General features: G+C 44.5%; 1 protein-coding gene across 1 annotated transcript; it reads left to right on the forward strand.

The window, feature by feature from the left end:
• Positions 1–857: 857 nt before the first annotated feature.
• Smim36 (small integral membrane protein 36) lies at positions 858–1,385 on the forward strand. Its single transcript, XM_063270006.1, has one exon. It carries the CDS (start codon positions 938–940, stop codon positions 1,217–1,219), a length of 282 nt encoding a protein of 93 aa, XP_063126076.1. The 5' UTR covers positions 858–937; the 3' UTR covers positions 1,220–1,385.
• Positions 1,386–12,449: the final 11,064 nt, after the last annotated feature.

Genomic DNA, 12,449 nt, shown 5'->3' on the forward strand with positions numbered 1-12,449 from the left:
ATCTAAATCCCTTTTCCATTGCTGGGGCAAACACCATGACTGTGACAGATTATAAAACACGGTATTTAATTGAGCTAACGGTTTCCGGGGATCAGAGTCCATGATGGTGATGTGTCAGCACCAGGAAGCACTATGGCAGCTGGGACAGGTAAAAGTCACAGCCTGAGCCACAAGCAAGAGGTAGACAGAGGCACACTTGGAATATCTTGACTCTTTTGAAACTTCAAAACAGTGGTTCACCTCTTCCTACAAGCCTACACCCCTCCCCCAATCCTTCCCAAACAGTTCTACCAAATGGAGACCAAGTGTTCAAACACAGGGACCATTCTTATTCAAACCACCACAGTTTGAATCTACCTATTGGGTACTAGTACTTCCCTCCTGATTTGAAAAAGAAAGTGCTGATCCAAATCCCAAAGGCCTGGTAGCCCAAATCATTCCCTAACTAACATTAAGCTTCCATGAGACGAAGGCCAGCAATGCTACATACTTCACAGCTTTCGGGGTAATCCAGGTTTGCAACTGTGCACTCATTGGCAGCTGTTTTGCTCAATCGCGCTCTCTCTCTCTCTCTCTCTCTCTCTCTCTCTCTCTCTCTCTCTCTCCTTCCTTCCCCTCCTTTTCTTCTTCCCTCCTCTCCCTCTCCCCTTCTCCCTCCTTCCCCTCCTCTTCTCCCCCTACCCCTCTCTGTCTTCCTCCCCATTTCCTCTCCATCTCCCTCCCACACTCCTCTCTCCAGCGTCAGTGGCTGTGGTATTAACAGAAAGAGCTTAAGTTATTAAACCGAGCAGCTCTAATCCCCGAGGTTTCCTGGAGCAGTGGAGATTATTGTATTTTTATTCCAGAGTCCATGTAGCCCTTCTATTTACTCCCTGCGATGCCCAAACCGACCCCAAATGCCTTTCTCTAGACGCACTTCCCCACTGCGGGAGAGGTGATGGAGTTCTACCTGGAGATCGACCCTGTCACCTTGAACCTCATCATCCTTGTTGCAAGCTACGTCATCTTGCTCTTGGTGTTCCTCATCTCCTGCGTGCTGTATGACTGCCGAGGCAAAGATCCCAGTAAGGAATGTGCGCCGGAGAGCACACTGAAAGCCCAGCCTTCCATCCGAGTGGTGGTGACGCAGCACAGTGCTCATGGATCCCACTGGGCAAGGGGACCCAGCCTTCACTTTAAGGATCCTGCTCCGATAGGGAAGAAAAGCACGGTGGTGTGAGACTACAGAAGGGATGCCGAGAAGAGACCAACAAATGTAGCAGAAAACAACTGTCCCTGTTGTGGCTCCTGCCCTTCCCAGGCGCACGTCCTGATTGGCTGAGGAAACGGAGGCTCTGTCTTACTATCTGCCCGGCTGGCTGCTCTCCTTGTGAATAAAACAACTGTTTAAGGTAAGATACCCCATATGGTCTTCAACTGTGTTCTCCAAATACAAGATCTCAGCCAGGATGCTTTGGAACCTTCAAGCCAGTAGGGGTGAACTTCACATAAGGTTTAAAAGACAGGGTGGGTGTTTAATAAATAATGAAACTAGCTCGTCTGTACAACTTCATTATTTTGAGGACTCACACACTCACAGACTTCAGGGTATTATCACACGCAATTTCTCTTCCAATACAAGCTGTGTGGCCAAGGCTGGATTGACCAACCTCTGCATACCTCAGGTCTAGGGATAAGGTCACCTGAAAATTTCAGTTTCCAATGAATCACTTCACTAAAACTACTTGAGGTAATGTTTAACACTTAGTCCTGCTCCCATGAATGTCGGCCTTGTTTCTGTGTGTACCCTCTCATCAGAAAGTTTCATCTCTGGTGACTGGAGAGAGCTCATTCAGAAAAGCCCTTCCTACAAGAACATGAGGATCTGTGTACTGATGTGAAGGTTGGGTGTGGTGGTACCATGGGCCTGCAACCTCAGAGGCAGGCGGATCCCTGGGACGTGACCACCTTCTCTAGCCGAATCAGTGAGCTCCAGGTTCTGTCTCAGTGAGAGATCCTGTCTCAAACAATAAAATAGAGAGCAATAGAAGAAGCTATCTATGCACATACACATGCATGCATACCCATACATGCATGCATACATACACAGACACAGGAAGTTTTACCAGCTAGTCTCAAAAGCTGACTTGATATAATATAAACATTGCAAATCATTGATAAACAACCTGAGATCTTAGAGCTTTTTATTTTAATCCCCCAAAGTGTGCCCACTATGCTCTTGCTCCTTTGTTTGTTGTTGACTAATAAAGTTTTTTCTCCTGCTCATTCATTCATCTGTTTCCACAAGCTTACATCATTATCTCCGTCGTACATTCGAGTATCACACCTCCTCTCCCTTACATGTCTGCTTGGCGATTTACGGAACCTTTCTTCCCATGAGGGTCTGTGTGGAGTTCAAAATGTGCCATCAGCCTCTACCCTCTGACCTTTGCTGCCTAATGGGGGGGAGGAGGGAGACCCAAACAGCGAAGTTGGGAAAGCATTGTGGGTGCTCTGCCAGGATCCCTACAGGGTGCAGGAATACAGATGCATTTGCTCGGTGCTAATTGGCTACTCTCATCTACTCGGTCTTCAAAGAGAAGGCAATTCAACTTGTAAGATAAATGGCTATTTTCCTAGCGGATGAAAGTGTGTCGGGGATATAGGAACATTTTGTATAGAATTTTGTATGTAGGGAATGTCAAAAATGAAGCTTAAAAGCAAAAAAAGAAAAAACGTATTATTAACTCCCTTGATTGTGGAAGTCTAAAACTGTGAAAATTGAATTACAGTGTCTGTGAGAGAAAAGAAAAGAGGAGAGCCTGGCCTAGGCTGGCCTAGCCTGCCCAGCCAGCTTCCACCCTGAATCCTGTTCTGTGTTTACATTTTTGTCTTTACAGGTAGCTATAAAATTATGAAGACAGAGTGGTTCCCTTACATACATGTTCTGAAAACTATGTTGAAAATATGCAGAATTTTGTTAATGCATGGTCAAATATCAATCTCCACTGTTAAAATGAAAATGTAAAATATGATAGAGAAAATTCACACACTGCTTCTAGAAATTTCTCTCTGTACTAATATTCTTCTTTCTTTGCCCTGTCAGTGGATGCAAAGTATATCACTGGAGGAAAAGCCAGCGAGTGGCCAAAAATTAATGCTAGCAGTACTAGTTAACTTAACTTTTGAGAGACATAACTGTTAGACTCAACTAATAAGAGTATCAGTAGTATTGATTAATTTCATATTAAGAATACAATATAAGGATTCACTCAAAAATAGTTACATGAAATGCTCTCAGTTGTGTTTCAAGTCCATATTTGGGTCAATTCAGGAAGGAAAAGGGTAGACGCTGGAAAGAAAGCTGAGGGATTTAAGTTATTTGCTGCTCGTGGAGCCAGAGTTCGGTTCCAAACCCCCATGTTGGGTGGCTTACGAATGCTTTTGACCTCAGTCCCAGAGGATCCAACAGTCTGTTCTAACTTCAGAGAGCAGCTGCATGCACACATGTCCACGAGTGCACACACATGCATGCACACACACACACACAAATAAATTATGGATTTTTTAAGGGAAACTAACAGAAATATAGAAAATATAACATAAGGAAAAGAAAACAAAACAAAACAACAACAATAATAACAATAGTAGTAATAGCCACCACCATGAAAGAAAACAAAGACAGAAGACAAGGAAAAAAAAAAAAGAAACCAGGCAAGCTAAGGTTGGAATGGGTGGTATTGATTGTTTTAGCCCCTGATCCCCAGGAAATATGACTTCAGTAGTGTATTCAGTAGTGTATTCTCTAAACAAAAACCAATTTCAGGATTTAAAGATATTTTTCCACAAAGAATTTTATGACAAGAATCTATCTCTAAGCCTCTTGCTGACATGCTGGTCTGTTTCGTGCGGCTACAAGTCAGTACTGTAGATCATGTGATTGTAAAGAGGAGAGAGTCCCTTGACTCATGGCCCTGCAGATTGCGAAGTCCAAGAATCGATGTGGTGCTGGCATCCGGTCCCGGTCATGCTGTGATGTCACATCATGGCAGAGGATGTCACCAGACGCAAGACCGCTAGCCTTGGTCTCTCTTCTTTTTTTTTCCTAAAGCAAACTAACTTTATTTTGTCATCACAATCCTTGGTCTTTTAGAGTGTTAATTGCAGTGACCTGAGCAGCTCCAGCATATGCCCAGCATGTTCAAAGATCACAATGACCCAATCCACTACAAATATTATTATGCAAGATTCCAAAAACAAAACAAAACAAAACCCTAAACAGAGTAAAGCAAAGCAAAACAAAACAAAACAAAACCCTGTCTCCAAGTATCTGTGCGTTGTGATGGCTATGTTTGCATTATGGTGCCACTAGTTCTGTGGTAAAATGTCCCACTCTCAGCTAACCCTAAGTACCTACCCAAAGGTAGTACCCTCCACATACCATTAACATATAAATTCACAGATAAATTTCTCACACATAAACTCGTGTGCCTCCCTAGGTAACCTCCAGGCTCTAACCACAGCGCTCATGGTCAGGAGAGAAGGGAGCCAAGGAGGAACTGTTCTTCCAGGACTCTTTGGCCTGGGGGTGGTTCAATGGTTCTGGCATCATCTCCTTTATCTTCCTCATACTCTTTCTTTTTGTTGTTGTTTGTTTTTGCTTTTTCAAGGCAGAGTTTCTCTGTGTAGCTGGGCTATCCTGGAACACACTCTGCAGACTAGGCTAGCCCGAACTCAGAGATCTGCTTGCCTCGATCTCCCATGTGCTGAGTATGATCTTCCTATCCCTCCGTCTCCTCAGCTGTTTGTGTTTGCATTTCAAATCCTAGAAAAATATCTTTTTTTTTTAGTTACTCACTATTTTTATTTTCAGGGGATGACTTACATGTGTGTAGGCATACCACACGCATGCAGTGCTCACAGAGCCCAGAAGAGGGCATTGAATTCCCTGGGACTGTACTTACAGATGGTTGTGAGCCACCATGTGGTTGCTGGGAATTGAACTCAGGACCTCTGGCAGAGCAGTCAGTGCTCTTAACCACTGAGCCATCTCTACAGCCCTAGCTATGACTTCTTTAAGATCTCTGAGTAGCTAGCCCAGTCATCTCTTTCTAGAACCTCTTTCTATTGGTCTCACCTTTGTAATATTTTTCCACCCCAGACAATAGCCACCTTTGTTTCTACCTACTGATCACTTTCAATAGCCGGGGTTTAGTGGTGCCTATTAAGTAATATAGTGACCAGATTCGCTCCGCTGAATACTATAGTCAGGGTTGCCAATAGGGGATGAGTTAATTGTCCTGATCTGGACAGAACAGTATCCCCTAGTGTCACTAGAGGATAGTGGAGTAAGGCTGGGCATTCTACCAGACAAGCCCACGCCAGTTCCCTTCTGTCACCACCTGCTGGTAAGCCATTTATGTCTGACGTGACTTCCCAAGCCACTTTAACTAAAACATGAGTGTAACCGTGATATCCATAAAGTTTAAAATAGCATAGGTAAAGTCCCTGACAGAGTAACATTTCCGTTCCATTGTTAGTACACCAAGACGGGTGGACATAAGAAGGAATCACGTCACTTGAAGGCTCTGGTCAGTTCAGGGTAAGGGGCGTTCCTCCACACACAATGGAGATTTGAGAGGAAAAGTGTTAGGAATTGAATTTTTCTCAATATTATGTACTCTCCGATTTATTTGTCGAAATCTTTAGTCCTAGTACCTCAGAATTTGAGTTTGGTTTGAAACATAGTCATTTCTGCCATAAATTGGTCCAGATTAACCCACACTGAAAGTAGGATGGGAACACACACACCACACACACACACACACACACACACACACACACACACACACACGTGCTCCAAATCCAATATGCCTACTGTTGTTATCAACACAGGAAATGTACCCAGGCCTGACAGTGCGTGTCTGTTATCCCGGCACTTAGGGGACTGAGTGGGAAGAATTCTGAGTCTGAGGTTAACCTGGACTGCACAGGAAGATACTGTCTCAAGACTCTAATAGAAACAGTCGCCAACAGTCAGAGAAACCACTCCTTAGAGACTAGATGTGTGCCACCCAAAACAGAAGAGCTGGGAGACAGGAGGAAGGCCTGGAGCACATCCTTCCAGAGCCTTCAGAGAGAGCAGTCCCTGCTTAGACCTTCAGCCTGGACGGCCAACCTCTGGAAATGAGCAGTGTCCAACATAAACCATTAGAGGCTCTTAAACTCTCCGCAAGTCCCGCCTTTTCATCCCAACCATTTATACGTGACTAAGGCCGTATGGGTACCTTAAAAAGATGTAAACATTGTGTGTTTACTAAAAATAAATCACAAATTTATTTTAAAACCATTTGTTAAAAGATAAACCATTTGTGAGTGCACACAGATTTTGTTATCATTAACAAGCTGATTTGCATGCTAATGAAATGGATATGCTGGTTTTGCATAAATAATTAAATCTTGGCTGAATACTTGAGATGGCAGGATGTAGTTGAAGAGTGTCTTCTTCAGCAGTCTTCAGAGGTCTCTGATATTTTGATTTTAAGTCATTGGTTCCAGCAACTTCACACAAATACACAGGTTTTAGGGACATTTCTGGTGTGGTTGGAAATGGGACCACAATCCCAAGTCAAATTTAATTTTGCTTTTTTTTTTTTTTTTGGTGAAACTCAAGTCAAAAACAGAAACAGCAAGTTATAAAGTCAAACATTTTAACTATGAAGTTAGAGATACATGAATTGATACACACTGAGGAACGATGGCAGGCAAATACTAAAAGTCTTTGTTTTCTGTTACTGAATCACTGTTCTTCTATAAGAACAAAAACTGTGTACAGTAAAAAACGTCGCCATTCATAATGATAGTGTCGGACTCTCCGATCTGAGCTGAAGTGCTCACTGTCTGCAGTGTGGTGGTGTGAACGGTGGAGCACACACATGCCGCGTGTCCACAACCAAGGACGCTGGGAAACTGCAGATGCCACACAGATGAGCACTAAGGTCACCGAAGTCGCACTAGGAACCACAACTAAGACTCACCGCGTGCTTGGCCACGAATTCACTGGCGTTTGGGGGTTGTTTCGTTTTTGTTTTTGTTTTTGTTTTTGTTTTTGTTTTTGTGGCTTTTCAGGCAACTCCACTTCATGAAGTCAGTGTCAAAATGACTGGAACAGATGGATTCAAACAAGTGTTTGGGATGTGAGAGGGTGTTTTACAGTTCAAGTCTTCCCAGTGTCAGTTACGGAACACTATCGGAAGTGACACAGTAAGAAGTCAGAATCTCAGGGCAAGGGACAAGCCCCCCTCCCTCCTCTCTCTCTCTCTCTCTCTCTCTCTCTCTCTCTCTCTCACACACACACACACACACACACACACACACACACACGCACACACGCACACTCACACACACGCACACTCACACACACAATGCCCCTAATATTAGATATTATGGAGCCCAAGTGCAAGAAAACTTCACTGTTGTAAAAACTGACCAGTATTAGCCCTGGAGTATTCAGTTCTCTTCGAATAATCATCTTAACAAATGTTTTTATAGTCATCCATTTTATTTTACATGTATGTTTCACCTACACATATGTATATTCACCAATTCCATGTCTGGAGCCCAAACACTGAGGTCAGAAGGCGGTGTGAGACCCCCTGGAACAGCCTCCAGCTCCCCTAGAGTTACAGATGGTCGTGAGCCACCATGTTGGGCGCTAGAAATCAAACCTGGTTCATCGGCAAGAGCGACGAGTGCTCATAGCTGTCGAGCCATCTCTCCAGGCCCCTGGTGCATTTGCAAAGCGTAGTGCTGAAGCCCTGAGGTGGTAGGGTAAGGCTGATGGAATCCGGGGACACTGACTGTCGCCTGAGTGTGCTTGATGACGCCAAAGCTGCCCGCTATCCCTGCAAAACAACAGAGTAACTCATGAGAATAGAGTGGCTGTTTTTATTTGGGAAATACTAAATACAGAAATCCTCTGGATCAGGACAGTACCTCCTTAGTGCCAGATGGAGGTTAGAGTCCAGCGCTGCTCAAGGGACGTCAAGGATAGCTTCTTCCACATGACATCACTCTCCCAAAGACCACTGGTGGTTAAAGCAGTGGCAAGATTGTGTGTGTGTGTGTGTATGTGTGTGTGTGAGTGTGTGTGTGTGTGTGTGTGTGCGCGCGCGTGTGCAAGCCGTGCAGTGTGGTGCTGGGAACCTAGCTGAAGATATTGCTATGCTGGGGGAATTCTCTACCACTGAACCACAGTCGCATCCACTCGTGTTTGAAATAGACAGAGTGAGAAGTGCTAATCTGAACTGGCCGTAGCATTTCTCTTCAACGTTAACTTCTTTTCCCAAGATAGCAGGAAGTCGGCATCTATGTCTTCTCCTGCCCTCACCTCCTATTTAAGTCCCAGCCTCTGTGGGACTCATTCTTTCTCCATTTGGCACATCTCCAGCTTGGTGGCCTCAGGTGCAATCCAATGGTGGCAGGAATGCAAAAGGAAGCTGAGAAGAAAGCTAAAAATGGGGGCAGGGGCGGGGGAGGGGGGGCTTGGTTCAGAAGCCTGAACTACCCAAGGGCAAAGAAAACATGCTGCTTCCAGAGATTTTTATCATCGTTCAGGAAACGCTTGGAGCAAACGTGGCTGTGGAATTTGGAATCTGGAGCAGCAGTCAGATTGACCGTGGTGCTTTTGTCACAGATTAGCAATAAAGAATTATTTGCCATGGAGAAGAGGAGGAAAGACTGATATTTTTGATGGAATTAAAATCACGCCCTAAGGGTTGGGGATTTAGCTCAGTGGTAGAGCGCTTGCCTAGCAAGCTCAAGGCCCTGGGATTGGTCCCCAGCTCCAGAAAAAAAAAAAAAAGAAAGAAAGAAAGAAAAGAAAGAAAAAATCACGCCCTAGAGGAAAATCAGAAGATCCAGACAAGGTCTCCCTGGTCTGGAGAGAGAGAGAGAGAACTCGTCAGTTCATAGGGTTTGCTGTGTGTGATGGTGTGGATTTGTAGTCCCAGAGTTGGGGAGACAGACAGCTCCTAAGAAATGGAGCAAGAGCATGTATATGTGCATGGATGTGTGTGCGTGCGCGCGGACACACACACACACATACACATACTCACACACACACTCACACACACACTCACACACACTCACACACACATACACACATACTCACACACACACACACTCACACACTCACACATACTCACACACACTCACACACACACTCACACACACACTCACACACACTCACACACATACACACATACTCACACACTCACACACACACTCACACACACTCACACACACTCACACACATACACACATACTCACACACTCACACACACACACACACACACACACACACAAACACACCCCTTCTGATATTCCGTCTAAGTCATTTTGCTCTTGAAGTTTGCTATCTTCCCAGTCATTCCCCTGTTTTTCAGTTTCGGAAAGGAGCCCTGTTCTCATAGTGATTTGTGTAAACATGGCTTGTGAAGACAGCCAATCAGATTAGGGCAAAGGTGTAATAAACTGTGGTTACCTCGGTGGCCAAAAGCCAGAGTCACAGCAAGCTCCTGAGTCACCATCAGTTGTCAACTGTGCCAGGAATCATTTGTTACCAATAATGAATTATTTAAGTGTGTGAACGATTTACCTGTTTGAATACAGAGGGTGACCTGACGATTAGCACCAGCCTCTCGTCACTCTCAGCTTACTTGTACAGCGCCAACACACAAGGAGGCACTGTCAGCACAGAAAGAGCTCGAATACACAGACAGACCTCTTACCTGACAAATATTTCTGCAGAGCAGATCAACTCTGGCCTCACAGACTGCACTGGCTCCCACAACTGCTGTGAACTCTGACCTCATGAAACTTACCAAGGAGCAAGGAAAAGGCTGCCAGATCCCAGGATATATGTTCTCTGAACTGTTACTACGGTGTCGAGATGTTATATCATTTTTCCCCAAGTTGACACGATTTTGGCGACTGGAATCGTAAAGTCCATTCTTTAAACTATTGCCTGCTAAACACTTTGGAGAGAGAGGTGGATGTACATTCCTTTCCATGACTCCGATTCTAGTGCTATTCTTCTGTGTGCATATGTATGCGTATTCATTTGTCATCCGACACACACATCCTTACAGGTGCTGCACACGTTGTTTTGTATGTCTGACCCTAAGCGTCTCTCCCATCCCACCATGTGACCTCTGATTTTGCCTACATGTGAAAGGAACTAACGCTCTGTTTCCCTTCTCTGTCTCCAAGCTCATGCTTCGTTCTGGATCAGTGGGAGTGAAAATCTGGCATAAGAACATGGTCTAGAACTGTTCGTTTAGGAAGATAAATAAGCTAGTTATAGTGGCGCCCGTCTTGAATCCCAGCACGTGGGAGGCAGAGGCAGGCAGATCTCTGAGTTTGAGGCCAGCCTGGTCCATAGAGGAGTTTCAGGACAGCGAATCCTGAAACAGAGAGAAACCCTGCCTCCCAAAGGAGGGTCGGTGGAAGAAAGCAAATTATTAGGTTGGAGGAGATCTATGCGCATATACAAAGGTTAATCTCCCTCTTACTTGTTAAATCCTACTCTTTCCTTTGAATCTCCTGGCTGTGTAGTGAATATCTAATGTAACACCCAGCCCCCACGGCAACCCCCAACACCACACCTCATACAGGACCGAACACATCAGTCTCCATTCTTTTGCCGAATGAGAATGACTACCCCATTTTAAAAATATCAATAACTACAGGACACAGCAGGGAAGCATCTGGGAAGGTTCAGGGTCCTGTTCTTAAGCAGAGAGGAGTGGGGTGTGTGCGTGCATGGTGCCTGGGTGTGTGTGTGTGTGTGTGTGTGTGTGTGTGTGTGTGTGAGTGTTCCTCCAGCTTTCCTTTTTTTTAGCCTTTCTTCTTTCTAGAATGAATCCACTAGTGACAGGAAGATGTGTCCCAAAAAAACACATAGAACTAGGGCGTTGTTGTTCAGAGAGCAGAAGCAGGAAGCATCAACAGAATTCTGAGTCTGCCTTTCACAGGATCAGTGGCAAACACCCCTGTGTGCTAGTGTGTTTGCCAGCTGACATTTTGAGTAACTATCCCCAGACTGGAGATTTGTCAAATCAAGGTCTGTCGTCCTGCACTCTCTAGAGGAAACACAAACCATGACGAATGCTCTCAGCTCAGGCATATGGTGGGATACCGATTTCGTAGTTGCTAGGGTATATTAACAAATATGCTTCCAAATGCAAAAATAATGAGCTCATCGCCATGCAGGGAGTGTTGACAATGAGAAACATGGGAGATTCGCCGGAGCCTCAGATGATCTTTAATATTTTAGAACATTGCCTTGTATTTCCGTTCTAAGTAAACTTCATTGCATTTTCACTAAAACCATTTTTTAAAATATAGTCGCAGTGGTTAGGAGTTGAAGTTTATGTTTCTCTAGTCTTTAAAAAAAATGGTTGTATTTGTCTTTTTAAAAAAGGGGGTTAGGGATTTAGCTCAGTGGTAGAGTGCTTGCCTAGCAAGCTCAAGGCCCCGGGGTTCGGTCCCCAGCTCCAGAAGAAAAAAAAATATGCTCAGGTATAACGAATAAGGAATCAGAGGTTGAGAGTGCCACTCATGTGTAAAGTATTTTCCTAGAATGCACAGTGTCTTTGGCTCAGCCCCCATACCACAAAAAATCAAAACAAATAAACAACAACAATCAGAAAGAAAGGAGGGGGAAGGAGGGAGGGAAGAGGGAAGAAAGTGAGGGGGAAGGCAAGAGGGAGGGAAGAAGGCAGAAGAGCAAGGAGGGAAGTGGAGGAAGGAAGAAAGGAAGGAGAACAGAATGCACCAGTGGAAGCATGGGGTGGCATTCGTAGTCTCCTGAAGCACAATGCTGGCAGGAAACTTTCAGAATCTCTGTGTCCAGAGCATCCAAGATGGCCTTACATCTCAGGTAACCCATTTTTGCTCCTTGGCCTCCCCCCAAAACCCCTTTAGATTCTTTCTCATTAGAATTTAGATACTACAGGCGCAAATTTTAACTCCGAGGTCCAGGCAAATATTCTCAGGTCAGCTGAGTCTTCCACAGGCCAGTGCTGGGTCTTCTCACAGTTCACTGACCAGACCTTAACCAAATGGTTGCCTCTATCTAGAAGGAAAAGGTCAGATTTCATTAGGGACATTGAAGTTCCCAACAAAACTTCTAAAAGGAAAGGGGAGCACAGGAATCTGGCATGAACAGCCTCCCAAGTTGTAATTTTCTCTTCTAGATTAATATGTATGTGTTAAGGTAATCTTGAAAAGTGCAGACAAGGAAAAGATAGACACAGTGTTGTTGACCTAGTAGTAAGTGGTGTATTGCTGGATTCTCTTTTATTCATCACTGAAGTTACTTTTGTTGCATTTTTATTGTGAAATGATGGCTTTTTCATCTGGGGAACTGAGAAAAACATAGCAAAATTTAGAAAGAAAAAAGATGG

Source organism: Rattus norvegicus, chromosome 10 (assembly GCF_036323735.1).
Source record: "Rattus norvegicus strain BN/NHsdMcwi chromosome 10, GRCr8, whole genome shotgun sequence".
Taxonomy (NCBI): domain Eukaryota; kingdom Metazoa; phylum Chordata; class Mammalia; order Rodentia; family Muridae; genus Rattus; species Rattus norvegicus.

Excerpts from the sequence above, each read along its gene's own strand:
- Smim36 (XM_063270006.1), top strand. The coding sequence starts at position 938 with ATGGAGTTCTACCTGGAGATCGACCCTGTCACCTTGAACCTCATCATC.